Raw genomic sequence first — 20,383 nt, 5'->3', positions numbered from 1 at the left:
TATCAGCCCCGACCACAGGCCTGATCCACTCAGCCAGAAGAGCCCTCTGGCTCAAGACTTGGGATGGCAACTATGCTTCACGAAACAAGCTATGCAATTTACCTTTTGACAGAAACCTTCTGTTCGGCCAGGAGCTGGACAAGGTTTTAGCGAGATCGGCAGACAAGTCTAAAGGTTTCCCATCTAAAAGAAAGGGGAAACCAAAGAGATTTTTTCGTCGCCAAAAGGAGAGACCCAATCCAGAAGTCAGAAGCCAAACCCCCAAAGGAAATGGGTGTTCAATACGAACAAAGGGAAACCAAATGTTCTTTTTCCCAACCCCAGAGGCAACAGTAGCAAACCCCAGTGATGCCAGCTTCCCAGTGAGCGGGGGGAACTTTGACACTTTTTTCAACAATGGCAGAACTTTTGTTCAAACCCCTTCATCTTGCAAATCATCAAGGGGGTACAAAATAGAATTCACAGCAAAACCTTATCCCAACTTCCGGGATCACATCCCTTCCAGAGTCACCCTATGCAAGGGAAACCATGGAGATGGCAGTCGAGAATCTGCTAGTCGAGGGCGTGGTCAAGGAAAATCATCTTTCTCACCACTCATCTGTTTTTTTTTCTCTCGGATCTTCCTTGGGCCGAAACCCTCGGGCAAACAGATTAATCCTGAATCTCAAAGACCTCAACCGCTTTGGGTGGTACAGGAAATTCAAAAATGGAGTCCATTTTCTCAGTGAGAACCTTGCTCCCGGAGGGGGCTTTCCTGTTAACTTTGGATCTAAAGGGCACTTACCTACATGTCCCGATCCATCCAGACCATCAGACATTTCTGAGATTCGCCATCCGTTCAGGAAGGCAGATTCGCATGTTTCAGTTCCAGGCTCTCCCCTTTGGAATCTCTTCAGCTCCCCGGATGGGAGGGGGAGGTAATGCAGGAACTCAGACTAAAAGGGGTCCGTATAGTCCCCTACTTGGACGATTTCCTCATCTACGGGCGGACAGAGGCAGAGGTACTGGCAAATCTCCATACGACAGAGAATTTCCTGACCTCCTTGGGGTGGGAAATCAACAGTCAGAAATCCAACAGAACCCCATCACAGAGGGTGGTGTTTTTTTGGACTACATAATAGATACAGTAGCCCAAAGAATCTTCATACCGGAAGAAAAAGTGACAAAGCTCACGGAGGCGACAAAACAATCTCGATACCAAGGGTCACAGGGACATAATGGTGGTATTAGGCCTCGTGTCGGCCTCCATCCCAGTGGTCCAGTGGGCTCAACTCCACATGAGACCGCTTCAGTGCCATCTCTTGGGTTAGAGTTACCAGAGTTACCACCGACGCAAGTGCCTTTGGTTGGGGGGCACACATAGAGCACCAGGTGTGACAAGGTACCTTGTTCCACTCTAGGGCGGAAATTTCTTTAAATGTAAGGGAGCTGGCAGCAGTGCAGGAAGCCCTTTGTGCATTTCAGGAGGAACTGTCAGCAGACATGTTCAGATACTCTCAGACAACATCACGACAGTAGCTTATATCAACCACCAAGGGTGGACACGTTCAAAACCGCTAATGAGAGTTGTACACGACATACTTTAATGGGCAGAAACTCACCTGCTCTCTCTATCTGCCATCCACATAAAAGGGACGACCAATGCTCTCCCGGACTTCCTAAGTGGCAAACCGCTGGATCCAGCAGAGTGGGAATTTCATCATCCGATTTTCAGAGTTCTCACTCAGAGATGGGGGGGGGGTCCTGACATCGATCTATTTGCCACTGCAGACAACAAGAAGGTAACAAACTTCTTCTCCCTGCACAAGGAAAGGAATGCTCTAGGAATAGACGCATTGGGGTTTCCATGAAAATTTAACCTCGCTAATGCCTTTCCCCCTATCCAACTCATTCCCAGAATCATCAGGAAAATCTGGTTCGAGAGAGTAAGGGTGATCTTAGCTCCTTACTGGCCGTAGCGAGCTTGGTTCACACCAGGATGGGCAGAGAAGATGGTGGAGGAGGACCCCTGGATCCTCCCAATCCTGAGCGACCTCCTAATACAAGCCAAAGGCCATCATCCGCATATTTGAACATTTAATTTAGCATCTTGGATCCTGAACGGTGCCTGCTACTAAACAAAGGCCTCTCTACCAGAGTTACGGATACCTTGCTCCAAAGCCGGTAACCAGGAAAATCTACAACAAGGTATAGAAAGTATACAGGGCCAAAATGCAGCCCAAAGACAGGAATTTGGGAGACATTGGCACCATCTTAGACTTTTTACTGAATGGAGCAGAAGGGGGTTTAGCCGTGAGTACGCTTAGGGTACAGGCGGCCGCCTTGTCAGTCTTTTTGGATATGCCGGTTGGGGACAATCCACTGGTTAAACATTTTTTTTTAGATCTATCGAAAGATCTTGTCCCAGTAAACATTTAAGAGTGCTCCCCTGGGATCTCTTATTAGTGCTTCAGGCCCTCACCAGGGCCCCGTTTGAGTCTCTAGTAGACTCTTCTCTGAAACATCTTACTTTAAAAGTCGCACTCCTGGTCGCCATCACTTCAGCTAGACGTGTGAGTGAGTTACAGGCACTTTCCATAAAAGAACCCTTTTTGACTGTCTTTCCGGATAAATTGGTGCTTGGAACAAACCCCCTCTTTCTTCCAAAGGTGGCTTCAGCTTTTCATCTCTCACAGGAGGTGGTCCTTCCATCCTTTTGTCAAAAATCTGTCTTCCCAGGGGGAAGAGCTTTTCGCCACATTGGACGTTAGAAGGTGCGTTCTGCACTATTTAAAAGCTACTAAGTCGTTTAGGAAATCTTCCAACCTTTTTATAATATTCTGAGGTGCTCAGAAAGGTAAAGCAGCCTCAAAGACCTCCATACTCAGATGGATCAAGTCGGCTATTAGTACAGCCTATGTAGCTCAACGCCAGTCCATTCCATCGGATATGAAGGCAGATTCCACCTGGTCTGTATCTACCTCTTGGGCAGAGAAGGCTGGGGCTTCTATTGACTACCTGGTCCAGTGATTTGACTTTCGCGAAGCACTATAGGGTCGATCTGGTCTCCGCCCAAGTTCTACAAGCTGTAGTCCCACGCTAGGTACACATCGTTGGGGTCTCGTATGACCATCCTGGAGGATGACTTGGGAAAGTTTGAGTTATTACCGGATAACTCCCTTTCCAGGAATCCTCCAGGACGATGGACCCCAACCCTACTGATATGTTTGATTATTGGGGTTTTATTTCAGGCTTAAGCCTAAGCTGTCCAGTCCATCTTTATACAACTGCAGGGCAGCCTAGGGGCGGCCATTTTAAACTTAACTCTGCTTGTGTTTCCTGTAGGGGGCAGAGTCTCTCATGTGACCATCCTGGAGGATTCCTGGAAAGGGAGTTATCAGGTGTTAACTCAGACTTTTTGTAACCCAATCTCTTTGGAAGAGGTCTTAGGTGTGCAGGCTGTGTGCTGGGGGTTTAAACCCCAGGGCTGGAGTAGAGGCATAGAGGGTATCCCCTTCATCTTTGAGGGAAGACCATGTGGGTCCAGGAAGAGATCTGATGCTTGAGTCATCAAGCATCATGGAAGGAATATGATAAATGATACAAATTAATCTGTAACAAGTGTGGCGTGCATTCGTATTTACCCCCTTTACTCTGATACCCCTAACTAAAATCTAGTGGAACCAATTGCCTTCAGAAGCTACCTAATTATTTAAAAATGTTGAAAAACAGTTATCATTTTCCTTCCGCGTCACAATTATGGCCACTTTGTGTCGGTCTATCACAAAATTTACATTTACGTTTTTTGGGTGTAACATGACAAAATGGGGTATGAATACTTTTTCAAGACACTGTAGATGCTGGGACCCCCCCCCCCCCCCCCACTGACTGCTACCAAAAGAAGTAGGAGTCCCATATGGGTTTTGGGTATTTCACCTACTTTTGTCCTCCTGTCCTACCAGGTTCAAGAAAAACATTTATAATAATTTGTGGACCTATATCCTTCAAGGGCAAATATCTATCCTGGGGACTATGTCCTAAGTGGGAGTCCCTATTTGCACCAGAAGATCCTTTAGGTGGAGGCACTCTCAAGATTTAAGAACATCACTACTGTTGCTGGTAAACTCTCCAGTTAATGGAGGCTCAGAAATGATCCCCTGTTGCTCGGGTGCCACTATAGCAAAGGGGATGGAATGGCTGCCAGGTAGGGGCTCATCTTGAACTGCTTGTATTAGAATGGGGGTAAACCGGAAGGAGTCAAGAGAAGCAGAGAACATAAGAATGTAGGATCTCTAGCCCAGACCTGGGAAAGCACGCTGCCATCGCGGACAAATTACAGACTTTGGTCTCTTCTGGTCAGAGAGCTCTCTGGCACATACTGTGGGGGCTGTTGGTCAGAGAGCTCTCTGGTGCAGACTGCGGTCGCTTCTGGTCTGAGAGCTCTCTCTCCGGCACAGACTGTTTGCTTCTTGTCCGAGAGCTTTCTCCGGCACAGACTGCGGTCCCTTCTGGTTCGAGAGCTCTCTCCAGCACAGACTGCGGTCGCTTCTGGTTCGAGAGCTCTCTCCGGTGCAGACTGCAGTCCCTTCTGGTTCGAGAGCTCTCTCCGGCACAGACTGCGGTCGCTTCTGGTCCGAGAGCTCTCTCCGGCACAGACTGCAGGTCGCTTCTGGTCTGAGAGCTCTCTCTCCGGCACAGACTGCGGTCCCTTCTGGTCCGAGAGCTCTCTCCGGCACAGACTGCAGGTCGCTTCTGGTCCGAGAGCTCTCTCTCCGGCACAGACTGCGGTCGCTTCTGGTCCGAGAGCTCTCTCTCCGGCGCAGACTGCGGTCGCTTCTTGTCCGAGAGCTTTCTCCGGCACAGACTGCGGTCGCTTCTGGTCCAAGAGCTCTCTCCGGCACAGACTGCGGTCGCTTCTGGTCCGAGAGCTCTCTCCGGCACAGACTGCGGTCGCTTCTAGTCTGAGAGCTCTCTCTCCGGCTCAGACTGCGGACGCTTCTGGTCCGAGAGCTCTCTCCGGCACAGACTGCGGACGCTTCTGGTCCGAGAGCTCTCTCCGGCACAGACTGCGGTTGCTTCTAGTCTGAGAGCTCTCTCTCTCCGGCACAGACTGCGGTCGCTTCTGGTCCGAGGGCTCTCTCCGGCATAGACTGCGGTCGCTTCTGGTTTGAGAGCTCTCTCTCCTGCTCAGACTGCGGTCGCTTCTGGTTTGAGAGCTCTCTCTCCAGCTCAGACTGCAGACGCTTCTTGTTTGAGAGCTCTCTCCAACACAGACTGCGGTTGCTTCTGGTCCGAGAGCTCTCTCTCCGGCACAGACTGCGGTTGCTTCTGGTCCGAGAGCTCTCCGGCGCAGACTGTGGTCGCTTCTGGTCCGAGAGCTCTCTCTCCGGCGCAGACTGCGGGTCGCTTCTGGTTCGAGAGCTCTCTCTCCGGCGCAGACTGCGGTCCCTTCTGGTCCGAGAGCTTTCTCTCCAACACAGACTGCGGTCGCTTCTGGTCCGAGAGCTCTCTCTCCGGCGCAGACTGCGGTCGCTTCTGGTCTGAGAGCTCTCTCTCCGGCGCAGACTGCGGTCGCTTCTGGTCTGAGAGCTCTCTCCAACACAGACTGCGGTCCCTTCTGGTCCGAGAGCTCTCTCTCCGGCGCAGACTGTGGTCGCTTTTGGTCCGAGAGCTCTCTCTCCGGCATAGACTGCGGTCGCTTCTGGTCCGAGAGCTCTCTCTCCGGCGCAGACTGCGTTCGCTTCTGGTCCGAGAGCTCTCTCTCCAGCACAGACTGCGGTCGCTTCTGGTCTGAGAGCTCTCTCTCCGGCGCAGACTGTGGTCGCTTCTGGTCTGAGAGCTCTCTCCAACACAGACTGCGGTCCCTTCTGGTCCGAGAGCTCTCTCTCCGGCGCAGACTGTGGTCGCTTTTGGTCCGAGAGCTCTCTCTCCGGCGCAGACTGTGGTCGCTTCTGGTCCGAGAGCTTTCTCTCCGGAGCAGACTGCGGTCGCTTCTGGTCTGAGAGCTCTCTCTCCAACACAGACTGCGGTCGCTTCTGGTCCGAGAGCTGTCTCTCCGGCGCAGACTGCGGTTGCTTCTGGTCCGAGAGCTCTCTCTCCGGCGCAGACTGCGGTTGCTTCTGATCCGAGAGCTCTCTCTCCGGCGCAGATTGCGGGTCGCTTCTGATCCGAGAGCTCTCTCTCCGGCGCAGATTGCGGGTCGCTTCTGATCCGAGAGCTCTCTCTCCGGCGCAGATTGCGGGTCGCTTCTGATCCGAGAGCTCTCTCTCCGGCGCAGATTGCGGGTCGCTTCTGATCTGAGAGCTCTCTCTCCGGCGCAGATTGCGGGTCGCTTCTGGTCCGAGAGCTCTCTCTCCGGCGCAGATTGCGGGTCGCTTCTGATCCGAGAGCTCTCTCTCTCTGGCGCAGATTGCGGGTCGCTTCTGATCCGAGAGCTCTCTCTCTGGCGCAGATTGCGGGTCGCTTCTGATCCGAGAGCTCTCTCTCTGGCGCAGATTGCGGGTCGCTTCTGATCTGAGAGCTCTCTCTCCGGCGCAGACTGCGGTCGCTTCTGGTCCGAGAGACATTTTTTTTAACCTTGTGTTTCTTGTATTTTGTACTTTTCATATACATTTGATTGTTTTGTGTCCTGTCACGTGGTGTAAAAGATTAAAGGTGTCTGAGAGGCCACTTTGGCTCAAGAACAAGTCTAGGATAGAGAAAAGGAGCTTCCATACCCTTTAGGAGCCATTTAAAGCCCACCGTATCCCTAAAAGCCACCTTCACCTTCCCCATTTACTCCAATCCATTTTGCCTCAACTGCTACATTTTACCAAAAGAAGTTTTCCCAAAGTGTGAGAAAAGAAACTTTGTTTTATTATTCCCTTCTTCCATGATAACCCAATCGCTTCAAATAAAAACTTTTCCCAGCACACATCACAACCGGTTCCCTTTTAATTAATGGCCACTTTGGAGAAATCAACAAGCGGAAAGTCTTAAATTTATATTTAATATTCAAAATGGTGGCAGCCATATATACAAAAGTTACAGCAGGTTACATAACAGACACATACATGTTAATCACTTCTTTAAATGAAAGATTACGATAATCGAAATCCTCCTCTGCTTGCACAGATTTGGAGACAAAATGTGAGGACCTCTCACATGGACAGTGATTGCCATTTGCCAGCTCCATGCCAAGCCAAACTCCTATAGAACTATTTTATTATCACCCAGCAACTGATCTCAAATTGCTATAACTGTGCAATGCCAGGTTGGGAGATGGACATTTGCTGGTGGCACCTCTGTCCATGGAGACACAGCGCATCTAGTCTACCCTTTGAGTTGGCCTCAGCTGTCTGCTGCTGTGAGATCTTTGTTCTTCATGTATATTTCCATTGATTGGTAGATCGGTGCTAAATGATTCTCTACATGATATAACCGCCCCAGGAAGGATTTCCCCATATTGTCCACGGATTACTCATACTGTACTTCTATAATGTCTGCTTTGTGGATCTTATCCTAGATGTATTATGGACTCTAACATTTTTATAACATTTATATACTGGTTTCTTTATTTGCACAATTGTAGTATTAGTTTTTTACACATGATATAAAATGTGTTTCATATTCCCCCATCAGCTGGTGGCAGTTACTTCATCTCCGTGTCCGGAACTCTCTTGTGCTTCTGCTGCTTCATCTTCTTCCTGGAACCAAAATATGAGAAGGTGGTGAGATGAAGAAATATGGAAGATTGTTCGGTGAAAGAAGAGGCATTGGTGAGAGGAGGTGGAGAAATTAAATGGAGATGATAGGAAGATGAAATGGAGAGGATGGGAAGATGATGGAGGAGATGGAGAGATGAAATGGAGAGGATGGGAAGATGAAATGGAGAGGATGGGAAGATGATGGAGAGGATGGGAAGATGAAATGGAGAGGATGGGAAGATGATGGAGGAGATGGAGAGATGAAATGGAGAGGATGGGAAGATGAAATGGAGAGGATGGGAAGATGAAATGGAGAGGATGGGAAGATGATGGAGGAGATGGAGAGATGAAATGGAGAGGATGGGAAGATGAAATGGTGAGGATGGGAAGATGAAATGTAGAGGATGGGAAGATGAAATGGAGAGGATGGGAAGATGATGGAGAGGATGGGAAGATGAAGGGGAGGAGATGGTGAGGATGGGAAGATGAACGGGAGGAGATGATGGGACGAAGGGGGGAGAATGGTGAGAGGAGGTGGAGAAATTAAATGGAGATGATGGGAAGATGAAGGGGGAGTGGACGGTGAGATGAAGGGGAGGAGTTGGAGAGATGAAATGGAGAGGATGGGAAGATGATGGGGAGGAGATGGAGAGATGAAATGGAGAGGATGGGAAGATGAAGGGGGGGAGATGGAGAGATGAAATGGAGAGGATGGGAAGATGAAATGGAGAGGATGGGAAGATGATGGGGAGGAGATGGAGAGATGAAATGGAGAGGATGGGAAGATGAAGGGGAGGAGATGGAGAGATGAAATGGAGAGGATGGGAAGATGAAATGGAGAGGATGGGAAGATGATGGGGAGGAGATGGAGAGATGAAATGGAGAGGATGGGAAGATGAAGGGGAGGAGATGGAGAGATGAAATGGAGAGGATGGGAAGATGAAATGGAGAGGATGGGAAGATGAAGGGGGGGGGGAGATGGAGAGATGAAATGGAGAGGATGGAGAGATGAAATGGAGAGGATGGGAAGATGATGGGGAGGAGATGGAGAGATGAAATGGAGAGGATGGGAAGATGAAGGGGAGGAGATGGAGAGATGAAATGGAGAGGATGGGAAGATGAAGGGGAGGAGATGGAGAGATGAAATGGAGAGGATGGAAAGATGAAATGGAGAGGATGGGAAGATGATGGAGAGGATGGGAAGATGAAATGGAGAGGATGGGAAGATGATGGAGGAGATGGAGAGATGAAATGGAGAGGATGGGAAGATGAAATGGAGAGGATGGGAAGATGAAATGGAGAGGATGGGAAGATGATGGAGAGGATGGGAAGATGAAATAGAGAGGATGGGAAGATGATGGAGGAGATGGAGAGATGAAATGGAGAGGATGGGAAGATGATGGGGAGGAGATGGAGAGATGAAATGGAGAGGATGGGAAGATGAAGGGGAGGAGATGGAGAGATGAAATGGAGAGGATGGGAAGATGATGGGGAGGAGATGGAGAGATGAAATGGAGAGGATGGGAAGATGATGGGGAGGATGGGAAGATGAAATGGAGAGGATGGGAAGATGAAGGGGAGGAGATGGAGAGATGAAATGGAGAGGATGGGAAGATGAAGGGGAGGAGATGGAGAGATGAAATGGAGAGGATGGGAAGATGATGGAGAGGATGGGAAGATGAAGGGGTGGAGACGGTGAGATGAAATGGAGAGGATGGGAAGATGAAGGGGAGGATGGGAAGATGAAATGGAGAGGATGGGAAGATGAAGGGGAGGAGATGGAGAGATGAAATGGAGAGGATGGGAAGATGAAGGGGAGGAGATGGAGAGATGAAATGGAGAGGATGGGAAGATGATGGAGAGGATGGGAAGATGAAGGGGTGGAGACGGTGAGATGAAATGGAGAGGATGGGAAGATGAAGGGGAGGAGATGGAGAGATGAAATGGAGATGATGGAGGAGATGGGAAGATGAAATGGAGAGGATGGGAAGATGATGGGGAGGAGATGGAGAGATGAAATGGAGAGGATGGGAAGATGAAGGGGAGGAGATGGAGAGATGAAATGGAGATGATGGAGGAGATGGGAAGATGAAATGGAGAGGATGGGAAGATGATGGGGAGGAGATGGAGAGATGAAATGGAGAGGATGGGAAGATGAAGGGGAGGAGATGGAGAGATGAAATGGAGAGGATGGGAAGATGAAATGGAGAGGATGGGAAGATGAAATGGAGAGGATGGGAAGATGAAATGGAGAGGATGGGAAGATGAAATGGAGAGGATGGGAAGATGAAATGGAGAGGATGGGAAGATGGAGAGATGAAATGGAGAGGATGGAGTATGAACCCCAGTGCAGAGTTCCATCTATATAATAGGATAAAGTGTGTGACGGAATCCGGACACCACCGACTGGGTATCTCCGCCAGTAACCTGCTTCCTAAGCTCTGGAACATGGGATCCGTGATTCTGGCTATAGTTACCCCAAGAACTAGACAGTACAAGTTTTGGAGTGAAACCAGAATGGACTGTTTATTAAAACCAACTCACAGACTTTTATACATTGGAGAAGTATGTCATTGGCCAGTCAAATATTTACACAAAACATCACACAATAGCTACGATAAAGAGGTAGGGCTGACCATGATATCATTAACATACCAATTAACTGAGCACTTAAATCAGCCTAGGCGGAATGCACAGAATGCTAGCAGGCAAACAATAGATGACACAAACACCTGAACATTCAGGAATCTCATTCAAGGCCAGACACACCGGCATCGAGATCCCAAAGAACAATAGACAGCATTAAAGTGTGACACATCCCCATAGCAGACGATGGGCTGCTGTGTGAAAGACAGATGGCTTGAGTTGATGAGACTACCAAAAAGAATTGCTCCTCACAGACAGTGGCTAGGAGTCTAGCTTCCTAATTCTGTGACAATACTTCCCCCCTGTTCCATAGTCCGGCAGACCCAGCTAGATCCAATACGGGTCAGCTTGGGGATGTCCGGGAGCCATACTACAATCACAGTTCAGTTTGCAGAGAAAGTCCATCTGCATTGCCATTTTGTCGTCCCGGCCTGTACTGTAGTTTTTGGTCACCCTGTGCCCCTTATAGACACAGGGTGATTTACACATAAGAAGGACTGGGGATGCTGGACAAGGAGTCTCCCACCCTCCCTAAAGCAATTGGGGTTTCACAAGCCCCCCAACCAAAGTGACTCACGTCACATATCTCCCCTTTCGGCAGGAGACTAACACAGAAGGAGACCCCAAACGGGTTGACTTTGAAGTTAGTCCGTAGTTCCAGTCCCCCAATGTCTGTACCCACACAGCACCTCATACAAATTGTCCGGAACAGATCATTACTCACCCAGCCAACCTCTGCCTCTCTTGTAGAACACAACCCCTGCTGGGGAGAAGTGTGGACTGGTGCTTCTCCCTGGAGTCCATTTAGCCGCTGGAGAGAAGACAGGGTGACTGGGATCACTCCATCATGCTGTTGGGGATCTGGGCCGACTGCCCAGTATCCATGGGGTATGCAGGTGGAGACTGTAGTCTCATATACTTTTTCTGTATGAAAATCCACCAGTGATTGCACAACAAGGCTGACATCCTCCTGTCCCAATGCCAGACCTTTTCCTGGGGTTGTGTAAGTGGGAACCAAAGTCTCATCCACTACCACAGGGAATCCATCTTCTATTAGTTGGGGGCAGAGGCCAGCAGCACTCTGCTCTGTTGCCAGCCCTTCTGCTGGGTTGGGGTTGGCGAATACTACCCCCAGAACCTGGTTGGGGGTCTGCTGTAGAGAGGAGGGATCACTTACCTCCTCCTCCTTGTATTCCTGCGGGGTAGGTGGGGGATCTGGACCGGCCGTCCAGCATCCCTGTAGGTCTGGTAGAGAGACCTCGGTCCCATCTCCACCTGCCATCGGTGGGTCTTCACAGTACCCCCAGTCTGTACTGTCTCTCCAACCAAGGAGAGACTGTTGTGGGCAGAGGCCAGTAGCGTTCTGCCCAGCTTCCAGCTTTTCCACTGTGAAGTAAATTGAAACATCGGTGACCTTGCACACATCCTTCAGGGCCACCGATTGTTGTATACAGGGGTCCACAGCGCCATGCTCTGAAGTGAGCTGTTCTGCAGGAGTCTCACCGGGTTGTTCCTCCTCAATAGAAAAGTCTATTAAATCCCCAGTCTCTGGTGGTGTCTGGGGATCGAGGTTCACCATCCCCTTTCTGTGGAATCCAGATGATGTTACTGGTGCTGGGCAGAGGCTAGCAGAGCTCTGCCCTGTTGTCAGCACTTTAGCTTTGGGAACAGCAATCTCCGGAGTTTCCACTGCCGACTCATAGGCATGCTGCTGAACGTGTTCTAGCAGTTTCCTGTATGCCCTTTCCAGATGCTGTTCTTTCCTTAGCAAGTGTTCTAGATCAGGTTCAAGCTCTGAGACCCCTGTGAGACGGAGCATAGCCTCTCTGTATTCTCGCAGGTTATCAAGGGTAGGTTCCCCTTCATCCCCAAACACAAAACCATCTGTAAGGCTCTCCCACAGCAATCCAGGGCCACCAAAGTCATTTCCCTCCGGAGAGCATTCTGATGTCTCTCCTAAATATTTCTGCTCTGCGTGCCATTGCAGAGCCCGATATTGATTGTCCAGCTCTATCTCCTGCTGGACCAGCCTGTCCAACTCGGATACCCATTGCTCCTGGGGCCGCTCTCCCAGGAATGCCATCCGCAACTTCCGTTGATCACTGGCCTGTTCCCCTGGGGTTGGAAAGCACTTTCCCTGGTATATACCAGCAAGCTGGAGGGCTCCAAGCCAGAGCCCCACCCGAATCTGCTGCCTGAGCTCCAGGTATTGATCCGCAGATATTGTCCTGGGGTATACAGAAAGGGAAATCCGCAGCACCCCCTCAAACTCTGATGCCAGGTCCATATCTCCGTTGTAGCCACCAAAGTCTGCTATCCCGATCTTGGATCCCGGTGGAGGTTTGGATGTCCCAGACTGCAGGAAGCGTCCCACCGCTTGCCACCAATGTGACGGAATCTGGACACCACCGACTGGGTATCTCCGCCAGTAACCTGCTTCCTAAGCTCTGGAACACGGGATCCGTGATTCTGGCTATAGTTACCCCAAGAACTAGACAGTACAAGTTTTGGAGTGAAACCAGAATGAACTGTTTATTAAAACCAACTCTCAGACTTTTATAGATTGGAGAAGTATGTCATTGGCCAGTCAAATATTTACACAAAATATCACACAATAGCTACGATAACGAGGTAGGGCTGACCATGATATCATTAACATACCAATTAACTGAGCACTTAAATCAGCCTAGGCGGAATGCATAGAATGCTAGCAGGCAAACAATAGATGACACAAACACCTGAACAATCAGGAATCTCATTCCAGGCCAGACACACCGGCATCGAGATCCCAAAGAACAATAGACAGCATTAAAGTGTGACACATCCCCATAGCAGACAATGGGCTGCTGTGTGAAAGACAGATGGCTTGAGTTGATGAGTCTACCAAAAAGAATTGCTCCACACAGACAGTGACCAGGAGTCTAGCCTCCTAATTCTGTGACAATACTTCCCCCCTGTTCCATAGTCCGGCAGACCCAGCTAGATCCAATACGGGTCAGCTTGGGGATGTCCGGGAGCCATACTACAATCACAGTTCAGTTTGCAGAGAAAGTCCATCTGCATTGCCATTTTGTCGTCCCGGCCTGTACTGTAGTTTTTGGTCACCCTGTGCCCCTTATAGACACAGGGTGATTTACACATAAGAAGGACTGGGGATGCTGGACAAGGAGTCTCCCACCCTCCCTAAAGCAATTGGGGTTTCACAAGCCCCCCAACCAAAGTGACTCACGTCACAAAGTGCTTGTTGCATCCATATAATATATAATCCCTGAGATAAGATTCATATTTGTACATGGACACACAGGGGTTGCAGGTCCACCAAACCTGCTGAGTGGTAGCACGACAATGCGTGTATACTGTGTGTATGTATACAGTATATATACAGTGGGTACGGAAAGTATTCAGACCCCCTTAAATTTTTCACTCTTTGTTATATTGCAGCCATTTGCTAAAATCATTTAAGTTCATTCTTCTTCCTCATGAATGTACACATAGCACCCCATACTGACAGAAAAACACAGAATTGTTGACATTGTTGCAGATTTATTAAAAAAGAAAAACTGAAATATCACATGGTCCTAAGTATTCAGACCCTTTGCTGTGACACTCATATATTTAACTCAGGTGCTTTCCATTTCTTCTGATCATCCTTGAGATGGTTCTACACCTTCATTTGAGTCCAGCTGTGTTTGATTATACTGATTGGACTTGATTAGGAAAGCCACACACCTGTCTATATAAGACCTTCCAGATCACAATGCATGTCAGAGCAAATGAGAATCATGAGGTCAAAGGAACTGCCTGAAGAGCTCAGAGACAGAATTGTGGCAAGGCACAGATCTGGCCAAGGTTACAAAAAGATTTCTGCTGCACTTAAGGTTCCTAAGAGCACAGTGGCCTCCATAATCCTCAAATGGAAGACGTTTGGGACAACCAGAACCTTTCCTAGAGCTGGCCGTCCGGCCAAACTGAGCTATCGGGGGAGAAGAGCCTTGGTGAGAGAGGTAAAGAAGAACCCAAAGATCACTGTGGCTGAGCTCCAGAGATGCAGTCAGGAGATGGGAGAAAGTTGTAGAAAGTCAACCATCACTGCAGCCCTCCACCAGTCGGGGCTTTATGGCAGAGTGGCCCGACGGAAGCCTCTCCTCAGTGTAAGACACATGAAAGCCCGCATGGAGTTTGCTAAAAAACACCTGAAGGACTCCAAGATGGTGAGAAATAAGATTCTCTGGTCTGATGAGACCAAAATAGAACTTTTTGGCCTTAATTCTAAGCGGTATGTGTGGAGAAAACCAGGCACTGCTCATCACCTGTCCAATACAGTCCCAACAGTGAAGCATGGTGGTGGCAGCATCATGCTGTGGGGGTGTTTTTCAGCTGCAGGGACAGGACGAATGGTTGCAATCGAAGGAAAGATGAATGCGGCCAAGTACAGGGATATCCTGGACAAAAACCTTCTCCAGAGTGCTCTGGACCTCAGACTGGGCCGAAGGTTTACCTTCCAACAAGACAATGACCCTAAGCACACAGCTAAAATAACGAAGGAGTGGCTTCACAACAACTCTGTGACTGTTCTTGAATGGCCCAGCCAGAGCCCTGACTTAAACCCAATTGAGCATCTCTGGAGAGACCTAAAAATGGCCGTCCACCAACGTTTACCATCCAACCTGACAGAACTGGAGAGGATCTGCAAGGAGGAATGGCAGAGGATCCCCAAATCCAGGTGTGAAAGACTTGTTGCATCTTTCCCAAAAAGACTCCTGGCTGTATTAGATCAAAAGGGGGCTTCTACTAAATACTGAGCAAAGGGTCTGAATACTTAGGACCATGTGATATTTCAGTTTTTCTTTTTTAATAAATCTGCAACAATGTCAACAATTCTGTGTTTTTCTGTCAGTATGGGGTGCTATGTGTACATTCATGAGGAAGAAGAATGGCTGCAATATAACAAAGAGTGAAAAATCTAAGGGGGTCTGAATACTTTCCGTACCCACTGTATATATATATATATATATAGTGAGAAGTGGCTTCAAGTGATGAAGATGTATTGACTCAACCGTTCGCTTTCTTCTTCTTTGTCGGCTTTTCTTGCCCCATTGTATTAATAGAAAGTTCCAGAAAACAATATCCATGTGTTTTCCTGGCAGGGGATTGTAAAACTATGAATGGTCGTCCTCCTGGCTTACACATCCATTACTGCTGCTCTGGCCATACTCTTCGGGCCCTCTCTTGTCTCCTATGGACCATCCTCTCACATACACTTAGGGGCCCCTCTCTGCTCTGCCTCCCACCTCTCCTGGGCAGGAAGCTCCTCTGTCTGCGGGGGTGGAGCTCAAACCCCCGGTCCTGACTACAAAAATCCCAGTGCACACACCTACCCAATCAGTGTGCTGGTTATTCACAAAATACAGACCCAGGATTGGAGATTTCATCCCTTCCAAATCTCTACGAAATCTCCGGGCCCCGAACCAGGTTTTATCAACTGATGAGAAAACTGAAAGACACTTTCCTGTGGATTAGGTACCCCTCCCCCCTCAGCCTGCCTGGATGAGGATTCTGAGTCATTGTTTTCACCCCATGGCGGGGGCACAGCACTGGATGGACAGATTAGGTAAATAGAATGATGATATGGACACACCCTTCTTCTATTCATAGCTCCAATCCCCATCTCTGTAGGGGTGAGATCCCCGTCTGGCTTACCTCTGTACCAGGTACATAGTCAGGGTGACCAGGAACGCCACTCCAAATACAACACCGAACACGACTCCGACAACGAGACCTGGAGGAGAGGACCAGAGAGAGGACTGAGTGAGGGAAGGACCGAGTACAGAAAATGGGGTGGGGAACACAGAGATGGTAGTGGGGAACACAGAGATGGTGAAGGGGGGTAGGGAAGATGGGGACAGTGGTGGGGGGTGGGGAACACAGAGATGGTAGTGGGAGGGTTGGGAACACAGGTGAGGGTGGGGAACAAAGAACACAGAGTGGTGGTGGAGGGGGTTGGAAACACAGAGATAGTGGTGGGGGGGTTGGGAACACAGATACAGTGGTTGGGGGGGGGTTAGAACACAGAGACAGTGGGGGGGGGGGTTGGGAACACAGAGACAGTGGTAGGGGTGGTTTGGAACACAGAGGAAGTGGGGGGGGGGGGGTTGGAACACAGACAGTGGCTTGGGGGTGGGGAACACAGAGACAGTGGTGGGGGGTTGGGAAGGTTGGGGGTGGGGAACACAGGGAGGGTTGTTACCGGCATCACTCTGTGAAGGGGGAGTTTCATTGGAGGAGCCCGCTCCGGACCTTCCTGAAAGTCGATAAAATAAAATAATCCATCATTCCGGAATTCCGGGAATAAATCACTTATTATATTATTCAGGATTTTTGAGTTTTTTACTTAAAATACCAAAAAAAGTTCTACAAATTTTATTTGTCAGAATTTCCTCTGGTAGGAGGAGCTCTGATGTCAGCAAGTTTTGCAGAAGGTAATTGGATTTCTCTTTTGTTCATGGACGGACACAGCACTCCATTAATCATAACTATTGGGTTATAGTGCCTCCTCCAGGAGTAGGACTAGGCAGCACAAAAAACACCTGGCTACGCCCATGGGCCATCCTCAGCTGGTATATAACCCCGCCTCTCTGCTCTGGGCATTCAGTTGGTTTCTGTCTAGCCAGGAGTAAGGACCTAGGCTCCCGGCTGGGATCTCTTGGTAATAGCATTTTTTTCTCCTTCCTTACATCTTTTTTTTCTCTTTGGGGATCTACAAACAACTGTCGGGCTAGGGGATGGGCTGGATAATCTAGATCCAGCGGTTCCCCCCAGCCAGCGAGCGCATGCAGACCACAGTTACACGCTAGGTCAGCCGCAACATAGCCTCACAGACAGAGGCTGGCCCGCGAATTAAATATTGTGACGTGAGTCACTGTGGTTGGGGGGCTTGTGGAACCCAGATTACTTTAGAGAAGTTGGGAAACTCCTTGTCCAGCTTCCCTGAACCCTCTTATGTGTAAATCACTGTGACGGTACTCACTGTCACTATGAGTAAAAAACAGATACTTAATGGTTTGGATTGCTTCAAATGGGGTCTGTATTAGGCTTGTGACGGTATCAGATTTCCATGCTGCGATTAATTGATTAAGGTTTTGCCACGGTATACTGTATTATCACGGTATTCTATTATAATTATTACATTTCTACCTCACTTCAATTTCATTGCTGAATTTAGGGGCTTTGGTTCACTTATGCACATTATTATATAGTCAGTCAGTACAGACTCTGTGAACCAGGCCTAAAATAGGTCATCAAGCAGTGTCTGGTCTAACTGGTGATAACTGGTCCTGGCGCTCGGCTCCGATCCGATGGCCTGGTCATTAAGAGGGCAAATCCTTGTGGTCAAGAAGTGGTTAAACCTGAAGGAGGTGTTGTTTATAAATGACTTTACTATTGCTTTAGGCCTGGTTCACATGTATGCGGGTTGGCGGTTCACATGTATGCGGGTTGGCGGTTCACATGTATGCGGGTTGGTGGTTCACATGTATGCGGGTTGGTGGTTCACATGTATGCGGGTTGGTGGTTCACATGTATGCGGGTTGGTGGTTCACATGTATGCGGGTTGGCGGTTCACATGTATGCGGGTTGGTGGTTCACATGTATGCGGGTTGGTGGTTCACATGTATGCGGGTTGGTGGTTCGCATGTATGCGGGTTGGTGGTTCACATGTATGCGGGTTGGTTGTTCACATGTATGCGGGTTGGTGGTTCACATGTATGCGGGTTGGTGGTTCGCATGTATGCGGGTTGGTGGTTCACATGTATGCGGGTTGGTGGTTCGCATGTATGCGGGTTGGTGGTTCACATGTACGCGGGTTGGTGGTTCGCATGTATGCGGGTTGGTGGTTCACATGTATGCGGGTTGGTTGTTCACATGTATGCGGGTTGGTGGTTCGCATGTATGCGGGTTGGTGGTTCACATGTACGCGGGTTGGTGGTTCACATGTATGCGGGTTGGTGGTTCGCATGTATGCGGGTTGGTGGTTCACATGTATGCGGGTTGGTGGTTCGCATGTATGCGGGTTGGTGGTTCACATGTATGCGGGTTGGTTGTTCACATGTATGCGGGTTGGTGGTTCACATGTACGCGGGTTGGTGGTTCGCATGTATGCGGGTTGGTGGTTCACATGTATGCGGGTTGGTTGTTCACATGTATGCGGGTTGGTGGTTCGCATGTATGCGGGTTGGTGGTTCGCATGTATGCGGGTTGGTGGTTCACATGTATGCGGGTTGGTGGTTCGCATGTATGCGGGTTGGTGGTTCACATGTATGCGGGTTGGTGGTTCACATGTATGCGGGTTGGTGGTTCGCATGTATGCGGGTTGGTGGTTCACATGTATGCGGGTTGGTTGTTCACATGTATGCGGGTTGGTGGTTCACATGTATGCGGGTTGGTGGTTCGCATGTATGCGGGTTGGTGGTTCACATGTATGCGGGTTGGTTGTTCACATGTATGCGGGTTGGTGGTTCACATGTACGCGGGTTGGTGGTTCGCATGTATGCGGGTTGGTGGTTCACATGTATGCGGGTTGGTTGTTCACATGTATGCGGGTTGGTGGTTCGCATGTATGCGGGTTGGTGGTTCGCATGTATGCGGGTTGGTGGTTCACATGTACGCGGGTTGGTGGTTCACATGTATGCGGGTTGGTGGTTCGCATGTATGCGGGTTGGTGGTTCACATGTATGCGGGTTGGTGGTTCACATGTACGCGGGTTGGTGGTTCGCATGTATGCGGGTTGGTGGTTCACATGTACGCGGGTTGGTGGTTCGCATGTATGCGGGTTGGCGGTTCACATGTATGCGGGTTGGCGGTTCACATGTATGCGGGTTGGCGGTTCACATGTATGCGGGTTGGTGGTTCACATGTATGCAGGTTGGCGGTTCACATGTATGCGGGTTGGCGGTTCACATGTATGCGGGTTGGCGGTTCACATGTATGCGGGTTGGTGGTTCACATGTATGCGGGTTGGTGGTTCACAGGTATGCGGGTTGGCGGTTCACATGTATGCGGGTTGGCGGCCCACATTTGCACAGGCATAGCAGCCCATTGATTTGAACGGGCTGCTATGCCCTCATTTTCCGCAGAAAAAAGGTGCATGCAGCATTTTTTTAAAATTCAGTGGCCTTGAAATCCATCCTGCTTTTGCACCATGCGACTAACCTGCAGTTCCTGCTCTGGCAAGCTTTCTGCATTTTTTGTATACGTGGGCACGGCATTTAAAAACAGTTTGCGTGTGCAGCAACGGCAGGTAAGTCGCATGGTGCAAAAGAAGGATGGATTTCATGGCCACTGCATTTTTTTAAATTCTGCATGCACCTTTTTTCAGCTGAAAACGCAGGCATAGCAGCTCAAGCCCATTCACATCAATGGGCTGCTATGCCTGTGCAAATGTGGGCCGCCAACCCGCATACATGTGAACCACCAACCCGCATACATGTGAACCGCCAACCCGCATACATGTGAACCACCAACCCGCATACATGTGAACCACCAACCCGCATACATGTGAACCGCCAACCCGCATACATGTGAACCAGGCCTAAAGCAATAGTAAAGTCATTAATAGATAAAAACACCGGTCCTCCTGCAGGTTTAACCACTTCTGGATCGCAAGGATTTGCCCCTTTAAAGACCAGGCCATCGGATCGGAGCGCCAGGACCAATCATCACCAGGTAGGCCAGACACTGCTTGATGGCTATATAATAATGTAATGTGGGCTGCTATGTGTGTGTGTGTATATGTATATGTATATGTATATGTATATATATATATATATATATAATTAGAGCTGCACAATTCTGGCCAAAATGAGAATCACGATTTTTTTAGCTTGGAATAAAGATCACGATTCTCTCATGATTCTCTGTGTAACAAAAAAAAAAATTGGGATAACTTACTGTTACGTTTTTTTTTTTTTTTTTTATTCATTAAAGTCTATTAATTGCGTTTGAAAGACTGCTGCGCAAATACAGTGTGACATAAAATATTACAACAATCGCCATTTTATTCTGTAGGGTCTCTGCTA

The 20,383-nt window shown here is 49.1% G+C and overlaps 1 protein-coding gene across 1 annotated transcript in view; it reads right to left on the bottom strand.

Annotated features, from left to right (window-relative positions):
* Window positions 1-7,552: 7,552 nt before the first annotated feature.
* LOC309544848 (protein AMBP-like) overlaps window positions 7,553-20,383 on the bottom strand; it is a gene marked incomplete at its 5' end in the record, with an annotated part of 67,704 nt that continues 54,873 nt past the window's right edge. Inside the window, 3 exons of the mRNA XM_082243831.1 lie at window positions 7,553-7,664; window positions 16,011-16,089; window positions 16,558-16,607. Of these exons, the coding sequence (XP_082099957.1) occupies window positions 7,610-7,664; window positions 16,011-16,089; window positions 16,558-16,607 (184 nt within the window). The 3' untranslated portion in view covers window positions 7,553-7,609. The remainder of the gene's footprint in view (window positions 7,665-16,010; window positions 16,090-16,557; window positions 16,608-20,383) is intronic.

Source organism: Pelophylax lessonae (assembly GCF_965119305.1).
Source record: "Pelophylax lessonae genome assembly, chromosome: 1".
Classification (NCBI taxonomy): Eukaryota; Metazoa; Chordata; class Amphibia; order Anura; family Ranidae; genus Pelophylax; species Pelophylax lessonae.
This window is presented reverse-complemented; position numbering and strand designations above follow the sequence as displayed.